The 27,701-nt window shown below is 50.5% G+C and overlaps 1 protein-coding gene across 1 annotated transcript in view; it reads right to left on the bottom strand.

The window, feature by feature from the left end:
- PREX1 (phosphatidylinositol-3,4,5-trisphosphate dependent Rac exchange factor 1) overlaps positions 1–27,701 on the bottom strand; it is a 204,676-nt gene that overhangs the window by 52,723 nt on the left and 124,252 nt on the right. The window contains exons 7-13 of the mRNA XM_050807428.1: positions 23,660–23,793; positions 15,505–15,623; positions 13,791–13,940; positions 12,122–12,269; positions 4,392–4,492; positions 2,756–2,859; positions 2,465–2,514 (exon numbers count right to left, since the gene is read on the bottom strand). Of these exons, the coding sequence (XP_050663385.1) occupies positions 2,465–2,514; positions 2,756–2,859; positions 4,392–4,492; positions 12,122–12,269; positions 13,791–13,940; positions 15,505–15,623; positions 23,660–23,793 (806 nt within the window). The remainder of the gene's footprint in view (positions 1–2,464; positions 2,515–2,755; positions 2,860–4,391; positions 4,493–12,121; positions 12,270–13,790; positions 13,941–15,504; positions 15,624–23,659; positions 23,794–27,701) is intronic.

Below are 27,701 nucleotides of genomic sequence, written 5' to 3'. Positions count from 1 at the left end.
AAAAACGAGCTTCTGTGGCCAGTCCATGTCAAGGCTGATAAAGTCTTGTTGGAGGATTTCTCTCAGGCTTTAGGACTTGGGGGGGGGTTGGACAGGCCCCGCGTGCAGTTGGTGGGTGTCTGCTACCTTCCCCAGCCGCTCCCTTCTTTGAGGCTGGCAGAGGAGCCCCGCCTGCCTTCCGGGGCTTGCATAAGAGCAGCAGCAGAGGAGCCCGGGAGGGTTGAGGCAGGATGGCAGATGAAAGTGGTTCCCAGGGCCTGACCTCCCACGGGGCCAGCAAATGCCAGGAAATGGTCCTTCCTCTCCACTCTTCTGAGAGGTGATAAGAGCTATCAGGTCAGAGGGACAGAAAAATCTGCAGCTGGGTAAGAATCAGGTCACCCCCTCTCCCTTCATCCACAACCACGAGCTTTGTGGTAAAGAGAATAACCAATCACTGGCATTCATTATACAATGCCAAGAGCCATTCAAAGCACCTTCCGTGAATTTAATCCTCACAACAACCCAAGAAGTGAGAGCTATTCTTATGTCCACTTAACAGATGCAGAAACAGAAGCAAAAGAAGTTAATCATCTTTCAACATTCACTGACAAGCTTTTACTGAGTCCCTAGGCCTCCACTCTCCAATAGGTAGCCATTTTAATTTAAATTTCAATCAATTAGGCCAGGCACAGGGGCTCACACCTGTAATCCCAGCACTCTGGGAGGCTGAGGCAGGCAGATCACTTGAGATCAGGAGTTCGAGACCAGCCTGGACAACACGGTAAAACCCCATCTCTACTAACAATAAGGAAATTACCCAGGCATGGTGGTGCACGCCTGTAATCCCAGCTACTTGGGAGGCTGAGGTAGGAGAATCGCTTGAATTCAGGAGGCAGAGTTTGCAGTGAGCCAAGATCATGCCACTGCACGCCAGCCTGGGCAACAGAGCAAGATTCCATTTCAAAAAATATATATACACATATATATAAATATATGTATATATAAATATAAATATAAAAATATATATACACATACATACATACATACATACACATATATATATATGTGTGTGTGTGTGTCAGGTGCAGTGGTTCACGCCTGTAATTTCAGCACTTTGGGAGGCCAAGGCAGGTGGATGACTTCAAGTCAGGAGTTCGAGACTAGCCTGGTCAACATGGCAAAACCCAATCTCTACTAAAAATACAAAAATTAGCCAGGCCTGGTGGCAGGCACCTGTAATCCCAGCCACTCACGCAGCTGAGGCATGAGAATTGCTTGAACCCGGGAGGTGGGAGTTGCAGTGAGCCAAGATTGCACCACTGCACTCCAACCTGGGGGACAGAACAAGGCTCTGTCTCCAAAAAAAAAAAATTAGCTAGGCATGGTGGTGCATGCCTGTAGTCCCAGCTACCTGGGAGGCTCAGGTGGGAGGACTGCCTGAGCCCGGAGGTTGAGGCTGCAGTGAGCTGTGATTGCACCACTGCATTCCAGCCTGGGGAGCAAGATCCTGTCAAAAAAAAAAAAAAAAAAAAAAAAAAAACAAGAAGAAAGAAAAAAGAAGAAGAAGAAGGAGGAGGAGGAGGAGGAGGAAGAAGAAGGAAGAAGAAAAAAGAAGAAAATTAAAGTGAAGAAAGGGAGCTGATATGGTTTGACTGTGTCCCCACCCAAATCTCATCTTGAATTGCAGCTCTCATAATTCCCACATATTGTGGGAGGGACCCAGTGGGAAACAACTGAATCATGGGGGCAGATCCCCCATACTGTTCCTGTGGTAGTAAGTCTCACAAGATCTGATGGTTTCATAAGAGGAAACCCCTTTCACTTGGCTGTCATTTTCCTTTTGCCTGCCATGGAAGACGTGCCTTTCACATACCTCCATGACTGAGAGGCCTCCCCAGCCACGTGGGACTGTGAATCTATTAAACCTCTTTTTCTTCATAAATTGCCCAGTCTTGGGTATGTCTATCAGCAGCATGAAAACAGACTAACACAGAGGACATAAAGTACCAGGTTGGTGACACTTTATGAAGGTGGGCAGGGAAGACCCCTGTGATATGCAGGCATTTGAAGGAAGTGAGGGAACGAACATGAAGGTATGCAGAGGAAAAGCATCCTGAGCAGAGGGAACAGCAGGCACAAAGGCCCTGAGGTGGAGCCCATTATTATCCCCATTTCACAGAGGAAACAGTTGAGGCACAGAGAGGTTACGTAACTCTGCCCAAGGTCACACAGCTGCTAACTAGGAGGCAGGTTCAAGTTCAGTCTGTCTGGCTCCAGAACTGATACCCTGCATCACTGCACTGCAGTGCTTCCTATAATTTAATTCACTTAATCCTAATGACAAACCTAAAGGATAGGTGCCATTGCAAGCCCCATTTAATGGAGAAGGAGACTGCGGTTCTGAGAGGTTAAGTTGCCGGCCCAAGGCCACACAGCTGTGAAGAGGTAGAGATGAAAGTGGAGCTTGGAAAGAGTAACTTACTTGATCACCGGGGTGTAGAGGCTGTGAAGACGGCAGTAAAGCCTCACACCCTGAAAGAAAAAAGGGGAGGAATTCTGGGATCAGGCCACATCCTTCATGAGCCTCCAAATCCAGGCTGATGGGAGAGATGGCTTCCAGGACGGGGCAGGGCAGGGTGATGAGGGCAGGGGTGAGGTGGGGCCAGTGGAGGCGGCAAACAAGCCAAGGGGCACAGTCCTGCTCCGAGGCGAACTCGGGGTGGAGGTAAACGAGGCCAGCTGAGTCAGGGTCATGGGGGCGGAAGGCCCCTACCTTGGACATGATATCCTCCAGCTCACTTCGGGCCTTGTAGGTGCCATCGTCGTAGCGGAAACGATACATCACCTGTTCATTCTTGAACTGGTGCTTGTCGGAAACTGGAGAGACAGGAGGACCTGTGAGGCCGGGCACGCCCCCTCGGCCCCTCCTGGCCACGCCCACCAGTAATCAGCCTTCACTCTATCGGCCACGCCCCCTCGGCCCCTCCCGGCCACGCCTACCAGCATCAGCCTTCACAGCGGGCCACGCACCCTCCGCCCCTCCCAGCCACACCCACCAGCCTCAGCCTTCACTGCTGGCCAGGCTTTATGCTGGGCACAGTTTCACCGAAACCCCACGAGGTGGGCGCTATGACTTCCCCATTTTGCACATGAGGATACCCCATCCTCCTGCTACGTGCAGGGCCCTGCTGAGACTCACAGCTTGGGATGGGGCATCTGCAGGGCTGAGGGACCCAGAAATGCCCCTGATCCAGCCTGCTGGGACCCCTCTGGCTGAGCATGTCCTTGGATCTAGATCACCAATGGATGGGTGGGGACAAGCGTGCTGGGGCCTGAGACCACACTGCTGAGATTTAGGGAGCCATCTCTATCCCACAAAGTCATCCTTGATGCTTCAGATCCATTAGCAATGCCTATAAGGCCCTAACCCTCAAGATATCAATCACCTCACTCTTACACTGGCCCGAACCGCCTCTGCCTCCCACCTGGACTATCACAGCAGCCTCTCTGCTGGGCTCCCTGCTGTCGCCCTTGGTCCCAACAGTCTCCACAGGGCAGCCAGAGGGATTCTGTTAACATGTTCATCCGAGCAGGACTTTCCTCTATGCAGAGGTCAGCAACAGCTTCACAGCTCACTCAGAGTAAAAGCCAAAGACCCTATGATTTTCTATAGGATCTGCTCTCACCTCCTGGACTCTCCCATCAGTCCTGTGCCCTCTGACCTCGTCTCCTACCATACCCCCTCCTCACTATGAGGCAGCCACACTCCCTCCCTGCTATTCCCTGCACAACCCACTTAGACTCTGCCTGAGGACTTTGCACTGGCTGTTCCCTCTGCCTGGAACCATGCTGCCCACCTGGGTCCCTCCCTCACTGGTGGCTCAGGTCCTGGTTCCAATGTCACCTTCTCAGTGAGGCCTTCCCCATCTCCCCTATTCAAATGTGAACCCCAACACCACACTCTTTACCCTCCTTCCCTAGCACCTATCATGTTTTACTATCTTGCTTTGTAAAGATCTTATCGTCCCCTCCAACTACAAGGTCGGCTCCATGATGACAGGCACGTCCTCCTCCCATTCTGTGGTGTGAACAGTGCCTGCCACATTATAGGCACTCAATAAATATTTGCTGAATAACTAAAACTTAACCAAAAGGTTCTTGACATTTCTTGAAAGGACAGATAAAAGATTCTACTCCCCTGTCCCCAGCTTTTTGAGGTGTCCCTGATTTGCTGGTGCCTAAGAGGCAATTTTACAAGGGCATCCACGTTCCTGTGGGCCACACTGTGCCCAGAAAACAAGGGGGCTGCACAAAAGGGTAGGAGCCGCCTGAGTTATTGGAAACGTGGCACAGTTGGGGTCGGACCTGTTCCTACCCCTTGGCCCAGCTGGGCCCAGTCCTCCACTCACCATGGTGGATGATGCCATTCTCCAACAGGGCTTGGCCCAAGTTGACTCCTTCTTCCGTCTTGCTGATTTCGCCAATTTCTAGGAGCCAGGCAACGAACTCACTGCCAGGAACACAATATGTGGTTGAGAGGATTTCCCCAATGCTGGGATCACAGGGACAAGCACTAAGCTGGCCTGGCCACATCCACCCCTGGGAATGACAGCTAGACCTTCCCACAGGGAAGCCGAGCTTAGGAGTCTATAGCCCCTGGGGTTGTACTGAGGCTTCATGCTTCTCTTATTACCAAGAGCAGAGAGAAGAGTGTGACCAGATTCCAGGTCTGCCTCAGGCTCACTGGATGGATGCATGGATGGATGGATAGATGGATGGATGGATGGGAGGGAGAGAAGGAGGGAGGGAGGCTGGGTAGGCAGGTTGGTGAATGAGTGACTAGATAGACGGATTACTGGATGGATGGATGGATGGATGGATGGATGTCTGGCCAGACAGACACCCAGCACATGGGCAGGTAGGTAAGTGGGTAAGTGGATGATTGAACAGACAGATTACTTGATATGGGGTGGATGAAGAAGAAGAGTGAGTAGATGGGTGGATGGGTCAGGGATGGATGGACAGGCACAGATGGCTGGATGGGGTGGTGGCTGGAAAGATGAACAGAGGGAATGGACAAACATGCAGGAAGAAATAATAGGGGGGCCAGAAAGATGATGGTGGGGAGTCAGGAGAGCTAACAGTGATGAAACCATGTCATTTCCATATTCAAAAGCCTCCCACAGGCACATTATTCAGAAAAAAATCCCAACTCTTCCCACATGGACATAAACAAGGCCCAGCATGACCCACTGATCTCAACCCCAATACCTCTCACTAGTTACACCTTAGCCACACCTACCATCTTTCCCTTATTCAAAAATACCAGACTCCTCCCTGCCTCGGGGCTGTTGCACTTGCTGTTCCTTCTGCCTGGAAACGCCCTTCCTCAGCTCTTCATGCAACTGTTCCTTCTCATCCTTCAGGTCTCAGCACAAACATCACCTCCTCAGAGAAGCCTTCTCTGACTACCTCATTTAAAATGGTCCCCGACCCCTATCCCATCCATCACATCTCTGTGTTGCTTCCTTTTTCGCACTTTTCACTGTCTGAAGTGGTCTTGTTTACAGATTTATTTCATCTCCCCCAACCAGAATGTAATGACATGAACAGAACGTTTTCTCTGTCTTATTCATGGCACTATCCCAGCACCTACCAGAGGGCCTGATGCAGAGTGGGACTCAATGATCATTTATGGAACAAATGAAGGAACGAACCATTCAACAGAAAGGAATGCTCTGGGCCAGGCGCGGTGGCTCACACCTGTAATCACAGCACTTTGGGAGGCCGAGGTGGTCAGGAGATCAAGACTATCCTGGCTAACAAGGTCTCTACTAAAAACACAAAAATTAGCCAGGCGTGGTGGCGGGCGCCTGCAGTCCCAGCTACTCGGGAGGCTGACGCAGGAGAATGGCGTGAACCCAGGAGGCAGAGCTTGCAGTGAGCCGAGATTGAGCCACTGCACTCCAGCTTGGGCGACAGAGCAAGACTCTGTCTCAAAAAAAAAAGAAAAAGAAAGCAATGTTCTGAGGTCAGCAAGAAGCTCTCAGGGAGACAGAAGTGCTCCCAGGCCAGAGGAAGATAGGCAGCTTTTCCAATTCCCACATGACTGCCCGGTGGGGAGAGGCTCAGCCAGGGCCCCGGGTCCTAGTTCTTGCCGGTGCTTCTCAGGCTCAGCCCAGAGCTCAATCCACTCAAAAACTCAGCAGGAAAAGGGAGAGCCTGGTGGGACTGTTTCCGCCGAAGCAATCTGTGTTCAATGAAAGCAGGTGGCAGCTGGCCAGAGCCTGAGCACCCTGCTTATCGAAACCAGCTGTCCTGCCTCCAATTACAGGGCCAGAGGGGGGCAGGGCTATTTTTAGCTTCCTAGCGTTTGGCAGAGCAAAGACCTGCCTGGGTGTGTAGGTAGCGGTGTGTGCTGGAGCATTCAGAATGCCCTGGCTGAAGGCAGAGTGGGGTGCAGAAGAAATGCATCTGCTTTGTGGGACAGGGGCCCCGGGTGGGGAAGGGATTGTTCTGGGTCCTGTCCACCCCCAGTTCCATTCTCAAAGTCTTGGAACTCAGAGACAGGGAGAATGTTGCCAGCAGCTGAAGGAGGGGAACAGAGGTTTGAGTGCCCACTCTCGGAAGCTGGAGACCCGGCGTCCGGTGGCCCACCAGCTGTCTAATTGGGGGCCGCATCTGGCACTGATTAGCAACTCTGTGGCCAGGGTTAGGGGCCAGGAAGTATCCCACAGCAGCTGCTGGGACAGAAGAAGACGGCCCAGAGGACAGCAACTCTGCCCTATGTTTCCGCCCAAACTGGGTCTTGCCACCTTCTGGTGGATCAAGGAGGTGGGCAAAGCTGGGCAGGTCCTTGTATCTCTCTGGGCCTCATCAGGGCTCACCTGGCAAGTGGCTCGCTCAGTCACCTTCTGGATGATTTAGCAGGCAAAATTTCTAGTCATATGAAATCCTGAGCTGGGAGGCAGTATGCAAAAACCCAATCAAATTCATCTCTAGGGCAGGGGTCTCAAACTTGTAAACAGGCAAAACAGGCCAAGAGGAGACTGTGCGGAACCAGCCAGCACCTGCTGTGTCTAAAGCTGGCAGTCACTCTTCAGTGTAGCCCATCGTGGCCCATTATGTTAGAAGATGAACGCATCTAACAGCTTCTCAGGCGAGTGAGGAAATCCAGCATTTCCTGTGAAATCTCCCCATCATTAAATGTTCATGTTGAGTCCAATATTTCCTGAAAGCACTACATGGGCTGAGGAACACACGTCTGCTAACTGTATCAGGTCAGTGGGGCACCGCTAGCCACCTCTGGGGTACAGGGGAGTGTTCTGGGCAGGGGGATCAGTGTGCAGAGAGGCCCTGAGAAGTAAGGTCAGGAAACCAGTGATCTGCCAGTGAGGAGGGGCGCTGGGGTGCAAAGGGCAGCTAGGTCCAAGCTCCCAGAAAGACGCAGCTCGGGACCATGTGAGGAGAGCTGGAGACACAGGGAGAAGGCAATCTAGCTTGATGGGGAGTTTGAGAGTCAGGGATGGCGGGGTGAGTTGAGAGTTAGGATATGTCAGCTTTCATCCCTCCTTCCTTCCTACCTCCTCCTAGAATCATTCACCCAGTAAACATCCACTTAGCCTACCATGGGCCACGGCCAGGGCGAGGCACAGGGAATACACAGGGAAATGTCTCTGCAGTCTTCCTAACAAAGCTGCCTGAGCTCAGGCCCAAGGTACCACTTACGACCCACCACAAGAATCCCCTTTTCCTTGCCTGATCCCTCCATGGGCCGTGGGCTCCAAGAGGGTAGGGACTGGGGGGTACCCACTGGAATACCCATCCCTGTGACTCCACAGCTCAGGGATGCCTCCTGGAGATGACAATGTTGGACAAATCCTTACCGACCCTCTCTGCATGCTAACACCCTGCACCTGTGCGGACAGGTGACCAAGACACCAAGGCCCCTTCCACCTTGGAGCCTTCCCTCTGGCAGACATCCATAACCGAACAGCATCTAATCTATGCCAAGGTGAAACCCAAGGCCTTCTTTTTCCAAGAAGCTTTTCCTGACGGCCCCTGCCAGACACGCCTTGCCACACCTGGTCACCCTGAGCTCCGACAGCTCCACCAGCACCCTCAATCCGGGACAGGGTGACGAGTGACATCCTCAACTCACTCCACTACCGAGCCTCCTCCAGTGGCTTCCCAGAGCACCAGGAAGGAAATGTGAGCTGCTTGCCAAGGCCCTGCCTGAGGTGACCCCCTTTAACTGCTGGGGCCACATCTCCTGCCCCTCTGACCACTCACCTCCAGCCACAATGGCCTCCTGCTGTTCCGCCATCACTCACAGCTCACCCCAGCCTCAGGGCTTTTGCACCTACTGCTTCCTAAGCCAGGAATGTCGTTCCCCACACCCTCTCATGGCTGGCTCTTGCTTGTCTTTCAGATCGTGGTTAAATGTCACTTCCCCTGAGAGGTCCTGACTGCCCACCCTGCTGAACTAGCCCCATTTCCTCTTGTCCTGACTTCACTCTAAGTATTTCCTTAGCGTATTCAGCAAGTGGCTGAAATTCCCTTCTTTCTGTCTGTCTCCTTTTCTGTTGTCTCATTTCCCCCACTGGATACTTACCTCTATGAGGGCAGGGACTTCATCTGTCCTATTCCCAACTGGCACATAGCGGGGACTCAGTAACACTGAGTGGTGAATGAATGAGTGAATCTGTTTTGTCTCCCCTGCTAATCTGAGGATACCAGAGGGCACAGGCCATGCCCCCCGCAGGACACCCTCCACATTAATACACAGATTTTCTTCCTTGATTTTTAAATGTGGCGTCTAAGAGTTTTTTCTCTGAGCAGGGCAGAAAGAGGCCCCTCCTTCATACACTCATCATGCACAGCCAGTACAATTCCCACGTGTCTCGCCAGCACTGTGCTGCACAAGTCACGTGTGTTCTCTCACTGCATCCTCTGACAGTCCTCAGAGGCACGTTTTATTATCTTCCTTTAACTGATCATTCACTGAGGCTCAGAGAGGTTAAGAAACTTGCCCAATGTCACAAAGCTAGAAAGTGAGAGAACCAAAACTTGAGTCTAAATCTAACTCAAGGCCCAACCCTTGAGGGTGATAAAGACAAATCAGGCCGGGTGCAGTGGTTCAGGCCTGTAATCCCAGCACCTTGGGAAGCCAAGGCGAGAGGATTGCTTGAAGCCAGGGGTTTGAGACCAGCCTGGGCAACAAAGCAAGACCCCCATCTGTACAAAAAAAAATTTAAAAAATTTGCTATAGAAGCCTGGCGCAGTGGCACGCACCTGTAGTCTCAGCTACTCAGGAGGCAGGAAGATCGCTTGAGCCCAGGAGTTTGAGGCTGCAGTAAGTTATGATCACACCACTGTACTCCAGCCTGGGCAACAGAGCGAGACCCTGTCTCTAAAAACCAAAAGATAAATCAGACACTTTTTATATTCATGCAGTTCCCTAATGGTGGAGAGAGATGTAGAGAGAGGAACTGCTAGGGAAAAATAAAATGTGCTGAGTAGAAATAAAAATGCATAGACGAGGCAGAGTACAGTGGGAGACAGCACCAGTGTGGCTTTGTGATCTTGTACAGAACCCTTCCCCTCTCTGTGCCTCAGTTTCCTCACTTTTAAAATGGGGAAAATGGCAGTGCCTGTTTCACGGTGTTGTGTGGGGATTAAAAGACAGGGCTGAATGCCATTACATGCAGCAAAGGGCTTGATCAATATCTCGGTGGCTACCAAGTCCTTCCACCCCGGAGGACCGGGGGGCATCTTGGACAAGAAGACTCAGTAGTGGAACCCTGGCGGGGGTAGCAGGATCACAAACCCTAGGGCTGTGCGTACAGCAAAGCCGTGCAGGAAGAAGCGTTTATCAGAACAATCTCCTGCAGAAAGGCTGGCCCTTTCAGACCTGCAGTTACAAAACAAGCCGCAATCCTGGCTCCATTTCAAATGGGCAGTAAAAGAAATCTCTCTAATCCTTCCTGAGGAGGCAGAACACTCCTGAAGTTCTGATCACAGACAGGCTGTCTCATCGGTCCGGACTGGGCAGTTTGGCAGAAGATGGGAAGGTTCTCCGGCCCCAGGGGGCCCGGAAGCAGGCCCTCCTGAGAGAAAAACCTCCTTTCCTGTGGGATTAGGAGTTGGCTGAAAAGGCCAGCCAGGCCGCCCCGCCCCACCCGCCCCAGCCAGCAGGACTCCAGGGCCCAAACTCTCCTCTCCATGGAAGCTCAGAGCTGGAGTTCCCGACCCTTGAGGGCAACAGGGCACTGAGTCCAAGGCACCCTGCGGGTCTGAACCCTCCCACCTGCTGCCCCTCCACAAACCTCAGGCCATGAGTGCAGCTGTCCCCAAGTCCACACTCGGCCTCCGTGGCCTGCGCAACATCCATACTGCACCCTGAATGTCTATCAGCATTTCAGTCTCCACCGGGCTCCTGCTCCTTCCCAGGGACCTGCTCCTGCCTCCCCGCCTCTTCCTCCCCCTGTCTTCTGGAGGAGCACCACCTTCTCGCCAGCAGCTCCACTCAGAGGTCTCTGCCCCCTCCTCCTTCCAATGCCATCATCAGGCCCCAGGGCTCAGGCCTGCCTCTTCTCTCCCTCCAGGTGCCCTTGCACAGGTCAGGCCATCTTGTGGCTGTAAAGACCATTTAACGCCATATCCCATGTGTAGGTCCCCAGTGCAGACCTTTCTCCCCAAGTCAAGATTTTGCATCCAACCAACAAGCCCACATCTCCACGTGGGTGTCTACCAGTCTGACCGTAACCCGTCCACAATTGCACTGGTGGGCTTCCCGCTGCCCCCTGAAGCCTGCTCCTCCCGCCGTCTTCTTCCCCTTCTCAAAGGAGCAACTCTAGCTTTCCAGCGCCTCGCAGTCCTGAACTCCCTTTATTTTTCCACCCCATCAGCAAATGCTGTTGCCTTCCAAGTTATCCAAAACACAGCCACTGCTCCCTGCCTCCACAATGACCATCCTGGCTCAAGCATGGCCCACGCAACCTCTCACCTGGTCCGCAACACTGTGATAACACGGCAGCTTTTACCCTAGGCCTCTGCAAAGGCTTTAGGAAGTGGAGGCAGCTTAAGTCCTTACATTCTAAATAAAGTTCCCGCATTGCCGGCAAACTTCTCTCCCCAGCTGCACCACAAGTTTCATGAGGTTGCAAGTCCTTGGCACTGTCCTTTCCGGAGTGTCTAGCACGTTGTAGGGCCTCAAAACAGCCTGGTCATTTTACAAGGACTGGATTTCTTCTGCCTCTCCCGTGCCCCAGCCCTCACCCTCAGGTGACCTGAGTGTAAGAGCCAGCCTATCACACCTGTGTTCTGACCCCTTTGAACCCCAGTTATAAAATGGGGCTGTATTTCCCAAACAGAGGAAGTGGAGGCTCTGAGCACTGAGAAGGTTATAGAAGCTTCCCTTGCCCTTCACACGTAACTCAGGAAGAGAGGCCTCACCAGACACCCTCCCTGCCGACACCCTGACCTGGGACTGCCAGCCTCCAGAACTGCGAAGCAATACATTTCTGTTGTTTAAGCCACACAGTTTTGTGCGACTTTGTCATGGCAGCCCCAGCCAAAAAAAAATGGGGTGGGGGTGCCTACCTTTATTCTTCCAGCCCTTAAAACACCTTTGTAATCAATTACCTGTGTTCAATACCTCCCTGCCTGAAATACCTAGAGTGGCTTCTCTTTTCCCAAGTGCTACAGCAGCATTTTTCAAACCGTTAGTGCTTTATGAAACAATGTCATGGGTCTTGCCAGCATTAATTTTGAAATGAATGAAGAAGCAACTTGAATAGAATAGAAGGAATAGAACAGAATAGAAACAGATATTCTCAGAGTGGGATCAAGCACAGTAAGCTCTGTGAAACCTCCGCTTCAATCAAGTATTATATGAATGGCTGTACCAGGTCACAGTGGAAAACTTATGTCTGGCAGTGGGTTGAAAGACCTGATTCAGGGACCCCACTAGCCTTCTTGACCTCTGAGGGCTGCTCCATGAGGATTCAGGTCCTTTTGTGGCTCTGGCCAGGACGGCCCCTGGGCAGGGCCAGGCTGCATGGGTGGATGGGGATGATCTGCCCCACCTCCAGCTGAGAGCCCGGGGAACCAGGGAGTTCAGGGTGAGGCCACTCACTTGCCAAGAAAGCACTTGGGGACAGTGCTCAGCTTTCTCCGGCGGTCCTTGATGAGGTTCACCTTCTTGTTCATCATCATGTGGTACAGCTTCTCCCCCTTCTCCGCAATCATGACGTAGGCGTCACGCTCCATGCCCAGCTTCAGGCCTGCACAGGGGCACGGTCAGCACTGGAGAGAGCACCAGACCCAGGGCAGGGAGGGGTCGGGGGGAGACAAGGGGCAGGCCCACAGCTCCTAAAAGCCGGCCTGCCACCTGCCCCCCCACCTGCCCCCCACCACCACCACGCCAGCGGCAGCTAGAAGGCACCAACTGTTACTGCCCTAGGCACCTGCCAATGACACCTCAAAACAACCATTTTACAGACAGCAAAGCTGAGACCCACAGAGGTTAAGTCCTGGGATAACAGGGGGTCATGCCTTCAACCCAGGAAACAAGCTCTACAGCTATGTTCTTAATCACTTTCCTATGCTGCCTCCCCAACCCGAGGGTGGGTCTCCAGATTCACAGGTTATCAGAAAACTTGTCAGGATCTTCATTCCAGCCCAGTGATAAAAGCCTGGTCATTCTTCCAGCCAGCGCTCACAGGACCTGACCCTAATCTCTGCCCACATGTTTCTATTTTGACTCCCATCTAATGTTGACAACAGCAAATGCTTTTATAGCACCTACTACATGACAGTACTCCTCATGAGAAACCCATAGTAATAAGGTGCCATAATTATCCCCATTTTACAGATGAAGAAACTGAGGTCCAGAGAAGTTCAGTTCTCTGCCTAAGGTTGCCCAATTGGAAGTGGTGAAACCAGAATTTAGACCCAGGAAGTTGGTTCCAGATTCGTGCTCGTGACCACTGTGAACCCAGCCCTGAGTTCAGGATGTGGACAACAACCAAATCTCACCACCAAGACCCACCTGGGCCACACCCCCACCCATGATCCCACGTGCCCAACAAAGACCACGGAGATACTGATCGGCCTCAGCTAGGCCACATCCCTGAACCCCATCCCAGTCCTGACCACACACACACTCAGCCCTGATCAATTTCAGAGGTCACAACCCTGCCTAACCAGGCCCCCAGTTCAGTGGTTTATCTGGCCTAATATCATTTTAATAAATGTTGGTGCAACATTTAGGATCAGAAAATGTCACCTAAAAATCCAGATGTCTAGCTTCTCTAGACAAACAATCCATGGATTTGGCCCCGCTGGGCCCATATTCCTGAGAGAGGATGGCGGCTTGTCTTGGGTGGAAGTAGGGAGAGGAGAGGAGAAGCGGATGGGTATGATATACACGCGAAAGGCAGAGTTAAAGGGACTTGTCGATCTATTGAATTTGGGGAGCAGGTGTTGCAGGGGAGACCAGGGATGATATGCACAGTTTGACTCGGAACTGTCGGGCAAAGGGAGGAGCCACTGACTGATATGCAGAAGTTGAGGGGAAGACCCTTCTATTGGGCCTCAGTTTCCCCATTTGTCTAGTGGGCAACCTCTGAGGTACTAGAGGTTGGAACAGTCCCAGAGCTCCCTGTCCCTTCAAATACCTGCTTCTTGCAGCTCTGATCCTCCTGAAAAGGACCCTATGCCTCTTCCCTAGACACAGCCCCCACTCAGAAGAAGCCACGCATAGCTCAGGGGTCCCAAGCGAGCCCCCCAAAGCCGCCGCTCACTCTCGCGCTGCTCCCGCTCGCGGATGATGGCGTCCAGCCACTTCTGCTTCTCCTCCGCCGTCTTGGCCATGCAGACAAACCACTTGTTCTTGGCCGTGTTGTGGATCTTCCAGCCATTGGTGACGGTATAGCCGTTGCTGTGGTAATCCGCTGGTGGGGGCAGGAGGCAAAGGTACAGCAGACACTCAGCTACGTGACTCTCAACACTCCCCATTACCAAGCCTTTCCACCCCAGCACAGGGCAGGGTCCTCGCCTGCATCAGGATGGGGAACTGGACTTCCAGCCCTTCAAACGCTCACTTCTTATCCTTGTCCAGTGGACAAGGAAGATCTTATGCAAACAAAGACCCCTCTCAACCACTCAATGACAGAGGACTTCATTTTAAGACTTTGCCTCTAGGCACAAACACAGCAGTGACTCATGGGGAGACACTTACCTGGAGCCCCAAAATGCTTCCTGGGCTCCTCCCATCTCACTCGGGCACTGAGGTTACTTAAAACTTTTAGTGCCAGACTGACAAGCCAAGTTAAACATGGGACCCCTACCCAACGCTGGCTGGGATGGGACCTGGAAAACCGCTCAAACAGGTTAGCATGATCTAGGGAAGCGAAAGCCTGAATCTGAGGAGGGCTCCACAGGCTTCATGAGACTGCCAAAGGGGCTTATGGCTCAAAACCAAGCAAGAACCCCCGCTCTGGACAAGCTCAAAAGCACACATACTAGGAGATGCTCACATGAGCCCTCACAGCGTCACTGTACGTGACCGTGAGCGGTGGAAACAGGCCAAATGTCCATCACCCAAAGAATGCATGAAGCGTGGAACGTTCACGTGGTGGAACACTCTGCAGCAACGGAAACCAACAGGCTGCAAACAGCTACGTGCAGAGACATGGATGAACCCCACCAACGTGGTGCTGAGTGAAATAAACAGTTTGTTAAAAAAATGTAGACCATATTTTTGGGGTGGGGAGACAAGATGTCACTCTGTCGCCCAGGCTGGAGTGCAGTGGTGAAATCATGGCTCACTGCAGCCTCGACCTCCTGGGTTCAGACAATCCTCCCACCTCAGCCTCCCCAGCAGCTGGGACCACAGTTGCATGCCACCATGTCCGGCTAGTTTTTGTATTTTTTGTAGAGACAGGTTTTCTCCATGTTGCCCAGGCTGGTCTCAAATTCCTGGGCTCAAGCAGTCTGCCCACCTCAACCTCTCAAAGTGCTAGGATTACAGGCGTGAGCCACCACACCCAGCCACCATATTTTATGACGATTTAAGTAAAATGGTCATGACCATTATATGACCAGGTGGGTTGTATATATATATACACACATATATATATAATCACATATATGTAAAGCCACTTAAACACATGTAATCATATAACCACTTATATAAGGTTCAAAAACAAATTTTAATTAAAATGTTTAGTCATAAATGCTTAGGAGATAAAAATGTTTTTAAAAAGCAAGAAAATGATCATCACAAAATTCAGACAGTGGTTACTTTTAGGGGGAAGAAGGTATTGCAAGGAGGAAGGATTTGGGGTGCAGTGTTTTATTTCTTAACTTGAATGCTAACCACCCAGATATTCGCTTCACGCATCTGTGCTCTGGGTACTTTTCTGTACCATGATAAAAGAAAAAGATATATTTAAATGAAACAGAGAGAGTGCGAGGGAGCAGGGAGGGCGCAGGCAGGGCTGGGGGAGGGGCTACCTGTCCCATCTTCCACGTTCTCGACCTCCATGACTTCAGTGTTGATTCGGCCCCTGAAGATGTAGAGGGAGCCATTGATGGATTTGGTCCTCTTAGTGGACTTCTTGCTCCCGGTGACCCTGAAAGACAGTGAGAAGTCAGTGTCCCCTGCACGTCACCTCCCAGATGCAACTGTTTTCAATAGCACAAAGGGGAACGCAACACTGAGGGGAGACCAGGAGACAGAGAGGAGCCCCAGGCAGGGTTCAGGAGCGGGCGTGTTTGGCTGGTGCTGGGGTAACCTGAACAAGTCTCTTCTCTTCCAGCCACAGCTTCCTCATCTGGAAAACAGGCTAATAGCCTTCCTGACTCCACAGAGCTACTTTTCAGCCAAGAGGAGACATGGGAGACCAACAGGAGGTAACAGAAACCCAATCTTCTTGGCTAGAAAATGGGGACAGGCCTATTAAGTTTCTCAAAGACAGGAACTTCCTGAAATAGGACCAGAATGGAAGGAGGCTTGGAATTGGTGGTCCATTCATCCATCCATCCATCTATCCATCATCCACCTTCCCATGGTTCAATCATTCACTCAAGTGAATTCTATCATTCACCCATTCCTATAGTCTAAATGTTGGTGTCCCTCCAAAATTCATAAGTTATATCCTAACCCCCAAGGTAACGGTATTAGGAGGTAGAGCCTTTGAGAGATGATGAGGTCAGGGGGAAAAGGACCTCATGAATGAGATTAGGCCCTTATAAAAGAGGCCTCAGAGAGCTTGCTCGCCCCTTCTGCCGTGGCAGGACACAGCAAGAAGGCACCATCTATGAAGCAGAAAGCAGGCCCTTGCCAGCACCGAGTCTACCAGCACCTTTAATCTTGGACTTCACAGCCTCTAGAACTGTACAAAATACATTTCTGTTTTTACTTTATTTCATTTTATTTATTTTTTTATTATTTTTAAGACAGAGTCTCGCTCTGTCGCCCTGGCTGGAGTGCACTGGCGTGATCTTAGCTCACTGCAACCTCCGCCTCCCGGCTTCAAGTGATTCTCCTGCCTCAGCCTCCCAAGTAGCTGGGACTACAGGCATGTCTCACCATGCCCAGATAATTTTTTGTATTTTTAGTAGAGACAGGGTTTCACTGTGTTAGCCAGGAAGGTCTCCATCCATCTCCTGACCTCATGATCCACCCACCTCGGCCTCCCAAAGTGCTGGGATTACAGGTGTGAGCCACCGTGCCGGCCTTATTTTATTTATTTATTTATTTATTTTGAGATGGAGCCTCGCTCTGACGTCCAGGCTGGAGTGCAGTAGTATGATCTCAGCTCACTGCAGCCTCTGCCTCCCAGGTTCAAATGATTCTCCTGCCTCAGCCTCCCAAGTAGGTGGGACTACAGGCATGTGCCACCACACTCGGCTAATTTTTGTATTTTTTGTAGAGACGGGGTTTCACTACATTGGCCAGGCTGGTCTTGAATTCCTGACCTCAAGTGATCCACCCGCCTCGGCCTCCCAAAGTGTTGGGATTATAGGTATGAGCCACCACGCCCAGCCCGAATTTCTGTTGTTTAAAACCTCCAGTTTCTGGTATTTTGTTATAGCAGCCTGAAGGGACTAAAACAGTCACTCAACAAACATTTGGCCAGAGCTTCCTATGAGGAGGATACCAAGTCAGGAGCCATGGGGAGTCACTCATCTGTGTAACCAACAAGCCACGTGGAGAATGTGCCAGGCACTGTTTTAGGTACTGGGGCTGCATGGCTGAACAAAACAACATCTCTGGGAACTCAACTTCTAATGTAGGGTTGGAGGCGGGACACAGAGACAGTCCCTAAGTAAGGTAAACCATATGTTAGATCAGAGGCTCTGGTGGAAGATAGGGCTCTGGTGAAGATAAATGCTCTGGTGAAGATAGGGCAGAAAATGAACTCCCAGAGCTCAACGGCCACTTGGTGGTGTGCACAGGCCTCTGCTCCAGCAGGTGGGCTGTATGCTCACCAAGAGCCAGTGGGTGTGTTCCCACACCGACTTGGCTGATGTGTACTTGTTACTCTAAGTGGGTAAATGAAATACGAGATAAGCTGAGGATTCGGGAATGTGGAAGAGACTTATCTCTCTGAAAACTAAGTTGTAAGGGGCGAAGATGTGGGCTTCTGCTGTGTGTGTGAGATGGGAGCCATGGAGGGTTGGAGCACAGGCGGAATGGGATGGACTTCGGTTTCAAGAGACTCCCTCTGTCTGCTGGTGTAGAAGGGGCTAGAACCAGAGAGGAGACCACTGCAATCATCAAGATGAGATAAGGATGAGAGTGCGTATGTGTGCGTTTGTGTGTGTATACACATACATATAAACATAGACATACATATGTGCATATATTTTTGTAAACTTGGTATTAAAGTATAAAATCTACACAGAAAAAAAGCAGCATTAATATGGCTCAATTAATTTTTGCAAGGGAACACACCTGTATCAACATGTTTAGCTCCCCATAAGCACCCCCTTACACCCCTTTCCCATCCCTGCCCTCTTCCCCTGACAAGGGTAACCACTGTCCTGACGTCTAACCCCATAGATTTGCTTCGCCTGTTTTTGAACTTTACACAAATGGAATCATAAGTGTGTGCTTTTGTGTTCAGCTTCCTTCACTCAGCCTCACGGCTGTGAGAGTTACCGATGCTGCCGGGTGGAGTGACGTGGCCACACACTGGGCTTCTTTCCAGTGTGGTGCTGCTGTGAGATTCCTGCACGTGCCTGACAGAGACATTTCTTTGGGTTAGATACCTGAGGAGCTGAATTACTGAGTGATAAGGAATGTGCATGATTAGCTTTAGGAGATACTGCCAAGCTGTTTTCCAAAATAGTTGTACCGATTTTCCCATGCCTAACAGTGTAGGAACATTCCGGTTGTCCCATATCCTCTATAACTGGTATTTTATTTCTCATTTTGGCCATTATGGTACGTATATAGTAGTAGCTCATTAACATTTCATCTGTAGTTCCCTGATAAGTAAATAACCTCAAACACCATTGCATGTTTATTAGTGATCTGGTGCCTTCTTTTGTGAAATGACTGTCCCTTGTCATTTATTGTTGAATTTTCTTAATTATTTAAAGCAGAGGTTGGCAATTGTTTTTTTCTGAAAAGGGCCAAATAGTACACATTTTCAGTTTCGTAGGCCATACGGTCTCTTTACAACTACTCAACTCTGCCCTTATGGCATCAAAGCAGCTAAGACTGTATATAAACAAATGGGTATAACTGTGTTCCAATAAAACTTTATTGACAAAAATGGGCACAGGGCCAAATCTGGCTACAGGGCCTCTTTATATATTCTGGATGTGAACACTCTAGCCATTATACGGACTATAAAAACCTTTTCCCAGTCTGTGGCTTGTCTTTTCACTCTCCTCACAGTATTTTTTAATGAAATTCTTAATTTTAACATAGTCTAATGAATTTAGTTCTCCTTCACAACTATACTCTTTGTCCTATTTAAGACATTTGCTTACCCCTAGCTCATGAAGATACTCTCCTTTGCTTTCTTCTAGAAGCCTTATTGTTCTACCGTTTACATTTAAATCTATGATCCAGCTGAAGTTGATTTTTGTGTTTGGTATGAGGTAAGTAAGGGTCAAGAATCACCTTTTCCCCCACTGGATATCAAACTGACCAAGCACCATTTATTGTACTGCATTAGTGCTTTTGTTGAAATTCAAATGACTGCTTACATGTGGGTCTATTTCTAACTCATTATTTGATTCCATTACTCTACGTATCTGTTTTCATACCAATACCACACTATCTTAATTACTATGACCTTACAGCAGGACTTGGAATCTGGTAATAATGGTCCCTTAGCTTTGACCTTCTTCATAATTGTCTTTGCTATTTCTGTCTCTGGATTTTCCTGTAAATTTTACCGTCAGCTGATCATACACACACACACATACATACATACACACGTACACAAACCCCCTCCTAGAGTTTATTGGAATTGCACTGAGGTTCTGGACAAAGTTTGATGACAGGATGGAAAGGACTTGCTGATGAAGTAGGTATGGGGATAAGTTTAGCTCAAAATCAAGAAGATTCTGTCTTCAGTTCCTGAGCAAATTTCTTCTCCTGCCTCCAGCCTCAAGCAGATACCCGTTCTTCCTGGGTCCTGAGCCTGCCAATCCTAGGATCAGAACGACACTATTGGCTTGTCTTCAGCTTGTGGACGACAGAACTTGGGACCTGTCAGCCTCCATAATCACATGAGTCAATTGCTTATTTAAATCTCTTTACACAAACACACACACACACACACACACACACACACACACACACACACACACCCCCCTATTGAGTCTGTCGCTCTGGAGAACCTTGACTTAATACGAATTTTGGTACCATTTACTGGTAATGAGGAAGATCCAAGGGGCAGAAGTAAGATAAAAAAGAAGAACCCTTTTCAGACACAACTGAAGTGTGAGCTACGTGTGACACACCCAAATAAAGATACATATTTCTATTTCTTCCACTTGACCACGTACCAGGCCTTATTCTAACCACATTACACGTCTACCCTTTACATGTTTTACTCTGTAAAAACAACCCCATGAAATGAGGACTACTTTTATCCCCATATAACGGGTAGGAAAACAGAGGCACACACAGCTGACATAATTTGCTCAAGGTCACACAGATAGTAAGCACAGCCCCTATGTTCTTTTTTTCTTTTTCTTATTTTTTTTTTGAGACAGAGTCTCGCTCTGTCCCCCAGGCTGGAGTGCAGTGGCGCCATCTCAGCTCACTGCAACCTCCACCTCCCTGATTCAAGTGATTCTCCTGCCTCAGCCGCCCGGAGTAGCTGGGATTACATGCGCATGCCACCACACCCGGCTAATTTCTTTGCATTTTCAGTAGAGACAGGTTTTCACCGTGTTAGCCTGGATGGCCTCGATCTTCTGACCTTGTGATCTGCCCGCCTCGGTCTCCCAAAGTGCTGGGATTACAGGCGTGAGTCACTGCGCCCAGCCCTCTGTGTTCTTAACGGCGACACACTACTGCTGCCTCTAAGATGCTAAGCAGGGGGCTGAGATGCATGCAACTTTGCTCTTCTGGGTCTTGGTTTCCCCTTCTGGAGGATGGGAGGTGGGTTTTTAAAACACTCCTTCCCGTTTTCCACTTCAGACACCCAAGGAGCCTCTGCTTTTGAATTCGCCCAGAAGCACTGTGAGTCAGAGACCTCCCCTGACCCATGTCCTGGACGGGTGGTGCCCTGCATGACCCAGACAAAGACAAACACAGGCAGCAGTCACCAAGCCACTCCAGGCATTGCCTGCACCCACATCGGACTCAGGCCGGGAGATCCACTCACCATTGCCCAATCTCCTGGGCCTCTCAGAGCTCAGCCCTTTGGCTCTCCATCCAAAAGCAGGAATGCTGGCCACCTGCCAGCTTCTCTCAAGAGACAGATGCGCCCTTTCCCTGCAGCCAGCCTGGCTCGCTTGTGGAAGTGAGGTGGGGAATGGCCTTGAAAGGCTCAGGGCACCCACAAGGAAGGCCCTAGGGAGCCCACTTGGAATCCGGTACTATCAGAATCAGCTGCTGTCCCTGCACAGGTGAGACTGCCTCAGAGGAGGCAGAGCCTGCACCCAGAAGCCAAAGGCTGAGTAAACTCAGCTAAAAGTTGGGAGCAGGTCACAGAGGCCTAAAGGGACGTTCTGTTTTCCAAACCCCAGTGTTCTGGGAAAAGTGCCTGCTCCAGACTGCTCGGGGCAGAGTGGTGGGGCAGGGCTCAGGACGGACATTGGCAGCAGCCCTGAAACTACCCAAGGAGGACTCTGAGGACAGCCCCAGAGAAGGCAGGGAAAGAGGAGAAGGGGGCGTTCATGAGCAGACAGCAGGACATGAGACAGACAGACCTCAAGGAGTGGACGGGAATGAAGGAGCAAATGAGAAAGGGCCATGCTGAGCCAGCCACTGGGAGACAGCAGAAGCAGGAGGCCCAGGCCCTCACAGGGAGGGCCAAGCCCAGAACAGGGGGGAAAGGGCAGTGGGGAAGGGCCCGTGGTTTCAGAGCCTCCTGTGCACCAGGAGCTGTACCTGTGTGACCACACCAGAGCCAAGTTAACAACAATGGTGCTGGCAGCTACTATGCTGTGCACCCACTATATGCCAGGCACACTCACATATCTGATCTTCAACGGTCCTAAGAGGTACATACGATCATTGACTCTGTGTTACAAAGAGGAAACTGAGGCACAGAGAGAGGCAAAGTCACAGAGCTGCAAAGGCGGCTAAACAGGGATCCAATGGGGGGGGCCTAGCTCTTAACCAAACTACCACAGGAAGGGTCTGATCGTCCCCACTTTACAGAAGAGAAAACGAAGGCTCAGAGAGGCCCACTGGAAGAGGAGGACATTGGGAAGCCCACACATGGGTATGGAGCATCCATTATTCATCCAGTGGTAAGGTTTCTCACTATACCTTAGGAGCCCAGCACAGACAGACAAGGAAACTGAGGCTCAGAGATGATCAGTGGCATGGCCTGGACCACAAAGCAAGTTATAGGAAATGCTGAAGGTAGGGCTTAGGGCCTGGACCTCAGGCCTCAGCTCTAGTCTTTGCGAGAGAGAGAAGTTAAGAAGCCTCTGAAACATCATTATTTTGTCCCTAACACAAAGTAACAGCAAAGAGATTCTGAAAAGTGCTGCAGGGGTCAGCTGAGACCATCCTATAACTGCTGAACATGAAAACGTAAAGTCAGGAATCTCTCTGTGCCAATCCACCCACCCACCCACACATCCAACCATCAGTTCCCACCAACTACTACAGGCATCCACCGGCCGCATCCACCTCCTAATTTCCCCTCTCTCCAATCATTCACCCATCCATCCACTCAGTAATCCAACTGTCCCACTTTCCCTTCCAGAGCCCAACCACCTCAGCAACTATCAACTAAACACCTACCCATCCACCAACATGCCAACCAACTGGCCATCCATCCACTAATCTCCAAACCTCTGTCACCCACCCACCTTCCCAATTATATAACCACCCATCCATCCATCCGTCTACCCAATCACTCAATACACCATACCAGAAGACCCCAATCTACCATTCATCTAGACACATATCCGCCAATCTTCATATCCATTTCTCTAACTGCCTGAACATCCACACATGCCCCCAGCTTTCCATCTATTCTTCCATCCAGCAGTCTCCTAAACCTCCAAGCATTCAAACACTCATTCACTCACCCACACGTCAATTCCAACATCCATCCACATTCCTTCCTTCCCTCCCTGCCTCCTCCTATCTACCATCCATTCACCTCCCAAACCTCCACCATCTGTGCCTCATCCCGTGTGCCCACACAACCCGTCACCACACTTTCCATCACACATACACCTGCCTCTGTCTACCTACTCAGTCATCCATCCACTTACTCCTAGACTCTACAGATTGCAAGAAGCACCAGTGAGAGACACAAAGAAGCTGAAGAAACTATCCCGACCCTCCGAAAACTGAACAGTGAAAGAGCTTCACTCCTCTCTAACCCTCAACTTTTAGATCTTAGAATTACAGGATGTTGGTGTCACAAAGAACCTCCCAGTTTCCACAGTCATCTAGACCTACACTATCCAATATGGTAGCCACGAGCCACAGGCAGCTACTGAGCACTTCAAACGTGCCCAGGACAAATTCAGGTGTTTTGTGAGTATGACATACACACCAGATTTTGAGGACTTAGTGTAAAAAAAAAAAACCCACCACACAAAATATCTCTTTAATAATTTTTTAAATAATAATTACTTGTATAATTATAATCGAATATAATATTCCAGTATTTGGGGATCTATTAGGTTAAATAAAATATATTATTTAAATTCATTTTACCTGTTTCTTTTTACCTTTTTAAAGGTAAAAAAGTAAATTTTTTTCACTTTTTTTTTTTTACTTTTTTACTGTTTTATTTACGTCTTGACTTGTTACATTTTTTAAAGGCTACTAGAACATTTAACATAACATGTGGCTCGCATCGTATTTCTACTAGCAGCACTGATTTAGAACAAATCCCTCACCTCACAGGAAAGGGAGGCCCAGAGAGGGGAGTGACAAGCCCAGGGCATCACCTGGAGAAGGTAGCAGGCTAGACCCCATCTCAGTGTCCTGGCCACTCACCTGGATTTCCGCTTGCAGTAGACAAGGAGGTTGTCGAAGAGGAAGAAGGCCCTTTCCTGGATGTTGCCCGCCGAGATCTTTAACAAAGTCCCTTGCAGGAGGAGCTGAGTGCAGATGTCGGTGAGGTTGGAACCCTGGGAGAGCAATGAGGATGCAGTGAATAAGCCTACCCAGGAACATCCCCTTCCTTTCCCAGAGATAGAACCTACTACACTACCACCTGCCGCACGCCAAAAATTCCACCAGCAAGCCTGTCAATGGACAGAAAATCAATACGATGTGATTAGTGGTTTCCATCTGCTGAGCATGCCAGGAAAATCCTGGGGAGGGCACACTGATGTGACCACATGTTCCTTTTACAGGAGAGGGACTTGGGGCTCAGGAAGGAATGACTCATCCAGCTCATACAGCTAATAGGTCCTAGTCAGCATCTGGGTATGTTTTGGTTCAGGTTTTGTTTTTTGGATTTTTTTTTTTTTTTTTTTTTTTTTTTTTTTCTTGAGACGGAGTCTCACTCTGTCGCCCAGGCTGGAGTGCAATGGCGCAATCTCAGCTCACTGCAAGCTCCGCCTCTTGGGTTCAAGGGATTCTTCCTGCCTCAGCCTCCCAAGTAGCTGGAATTACAGGCATGCACCACCATGCTCAGCTAATTTTGTATTTTTTTAGTAGAGACAGGGTTTCACCATGTTGGTCAGGCTGGTCTTGAACTCCTGACCTCAAGTGATCCAACCGCCTCGGCCTCCCAAAGTGCAGGGATTACAGACATGAGCCACCACGCCTGACCTCATTCAGTTTTTATTGTGGGTTTTTTTTTTCACCTATTCCTTCCCCACTATTTATGTCTTGACTTGTTACTATATATCCCTCATCTGAATGCCCCTTCTGTAAGGACAGGGCCTGAATCAACTATGTGCCCTGTGTATGCCCAGCACCCACAACATTCTCTGGCACACAGTAGGTGCTCAACAAATGCAATATGTAAAACATCAGGGGCAGGATCCTGTGGGCATTCCACCTAGCTAAGTTAAAGATGTACATGTCAATCCTAAACCTGGTCACCTATGCTGAGAGGCAGGGGAAGGGGTGACAAAGTTCACTGAATGCATGAAGTTCACTGAACATCAGTGAGCATCCGGGCAGAGTGGCTGGGAAAGGCATCAGGGAGGAGCCAGCAGACCTTGGAAGACAAAAATTAACATAAAGAGGCTGGCTGGGCGTGGTGGCTCATGCCTGTAATCCTTTGGGAGGCTGAGGCAGGAGGATTACCTGAGGTCAGGAGTTCAAGACCAGCCTGGCCAACACGGTGAAACCCCATCTCTACAAAAATACAAAAATTAGCCGGGCATGATGGCGGGTGCCTGTAATCCCAGCTACTCAGGAGGGTGAGGCAGAGAATCGCTTGAACCTGGGAGGCAGAGGTTGCAGTGAGCCGAGATCACACCATTGCACTCCAGCCTGGGTGACACAGCAGAACTCTTATCTTAAAAAAAAAAAAAAAAAAAATAGAAAAAGAGGTTGAGGGCAGGGATGGGAAGGTCCTGGTTGGGAGGGATCCTCAGAGCCTGGGATCACATAGGTCTCCCTGAAGCCGAGAGGACCCAGGCAAGGGCAGAGAGATCCCAAAGTCCAAAGAGAGAAGAAAAGAAACCTTGGTGGGCACCGAATGCCAAATGAGGCAGCCCCTCAATCCACGTCCCTCTTCTGTCATTTTGGGGAATGGAGTCTTGCCTGGTACTTGGCTGCCCAGCCACAGACTACATCTCCCAGTCTCCCTTGTGCCAGGTGTGGTCACATGACTAAGCGATCACCAATGTGCCTCACTGCCAGGGCACATCCTTGAAAGAAAATGGCTTCCCTTCCTTTCCTCTTTCCACAGGCTGGGGTAGTGGGATACACTGCAGCAGATGGTGGGGTAAGGAGCTGGAGGGAAACTGGGTCCCGGCAGAGCAGAGCTGCCCACCCCAGCCTGGCTGTCCGCCTCTGCGCTGCTAATGAGAACTGCGTTGCAATGCTAATGAGCCACCTCCCTGAGGCCGCTGCATCGCTTCCCTATAGCAGTCAACCGCGGACTTTAATTAATACAATAAGGTACAGACAACAGGGTGCCACGGACATTTAGGCCCAAGGAATATTATGCAAAAGCAGTGTTTTAAGGGAGTTTCATGTGACAGACCGGCAGATTACAGTGAAGAAAGAAACAAGAAATGATGTTGTCCCTGCCTGGAAATGAACTTGGGGAGAGAGGAATAATTATTCACAGAATCTCCTTCCCCAAACACTGAACACCCAGAACCAACATGGAGTTCCTACCCCACTGGGACCTGCTGACACAATTCCTTCTGAGACCCAGTAAGGGGAACTGGTTCTGGCAGCCGAGAAGCCAGGCTGTCTGCTAACGGCCTACAAGGGACTCTCTCGCTGGTGTTAGAGCTGGTCTGCTCTGTGCCCATGGTCCAGTTGGGTACAACAAACCCTTTCACTCAACAGTGCCAGAGACCCCTCTGGAGACCGGGAAAGCAGCTTCCTTGTGGTGAAGAGCTGTGCAGCCGGGACAGGAGCCTGCACTCATTATCACACATCACGGCCTTCAGCTTGGCTAGGGGCCAGGTGGGCATGGACGACTGCATGCCCACAGACAGATCTCAGGTTTCCACCGAGGCAGCAGCCTGCTGCACCAAGACTCAGGGCTGTCATGAGGAAGCACCCCTGGGACCCCAGGCATCCTCGCAAACAGGGTGACGGGGACTCCCTGGAGCTTCATCATGGCCCATGGGCAGCACAGAGCAGACACCAGTTCGGTAGTCCCTGGAGCCCACGTGCCTCCCCTTCCTTTTGCCTTGGCTCCCTCATGCCCACCCACCAACCCTTCTAGGCTCCAAAGGGGCAGTTGAAGAAGAATCTGGTACCTGGCCCAGCTGCCAAACCCCAAGGTCACACAGCCCTAGACCTGAACCCTGCTGCCAAGGCCATCTCGGGGGTCCTAGGAGAGGAAGTGCGCCCAGCCTGGGAAGCTGCCTCTCCAGCCTTGGCTAATCACCACCCAGCCAACTGCAGCTGAAATGCCAAGCACACTACAGGGCGATACCCCCTCCATCCCAGCCCTGCTGAGAAGCCTAGCCGCACTCTCAATCTCCCTGAAATCTTTGAATCCAGGTCAAGGGTGATGCTAGGGGTTGGATGCACAGGGAAGAGGCTAAGCACCAAGAGATGTGGACCAGTCAGGACTCAAGACCTCCTTCCTTCCAGACATGCACACTCAACCATGATGGAGATGGAGATGACAAAACCTTATACACGCAAAGCCAATACATGCATGGGGTGGCCACATGCCACGCACTGTTCTAAATATCTTGCACAAACTCGGCTAATCCTCAGGACAATTCTCATTTTACAGATGAGGAAACTGAGGCACAGCGTGGTAAAGTGACTTGTTCATGGTCGCATAGGTGGTAAGGCAGTGAGGTGGAACTTGAACCCAGACAAGCAGCCTCCACTCCCCCACCCGCTCACCTCTAACTCAGGCCGCTCTTCGAGGACAACCTGAAGAGTTTTCTTTGCAATCGTTAGTCTACAGCAGGAGTCCCCAAGGGGAGAGACCCTGTCCCACTGGGAGCCCAAAGCACCCCAGGGAGGGTAGGAAAAAACTGTAAGAGCTTTGTAGTGATTTTGTTTCCTCACTCCTGTTTCCTTCTCTCCCCATGTGGGTGAGTGAACAGTTGATCATCTCCTAAACCAGGGCTTCCAGATCCAGAGCCAGAAAGTGGAGTGCCCGCCTGCCTGCCTGCCTGCCTCCCTCCCTCCCTTTCTTTTTTTTTGATGGAGTCTCACTCTGTCGACCAGGCTGGAGTGCAGTGGCACCATCTCAGCTCACTGCAACCTCCGCCTCCTGGGTTCAAGCGATTCTCCAGCCTCAGTCTCCCGAGTAACTGGAATTAACAGGCGTGCTCCACCACACCTGGCTAATTTTTCTGTTTAGTAGAGATGGGTTTTCGCCGTGTTGGCCAGGCTGGTCTCAAATTCCTGGCCTCAGGTCATCCACCCG

The sequence above is a fragment of the Macaca thibetana genome, chromosome 10 (assembly GCF_024542745.1).
Source record: "Macaca thibetana thibetana isolate TM-01 chromosome 10, ASM2454274v1, whole genome shotgun sequence".
Classification (NCBI taxonomy): Eukaryota; Metazoa; Chordata; class Mammalia; order Primates; family Cercopithecidae; genus Macaca; species Macaca thibetana.
Note: the sequence above shows the minus strand (reverse complement) of the source record. Positions and strands in the feature narration are given on the sequence as shown.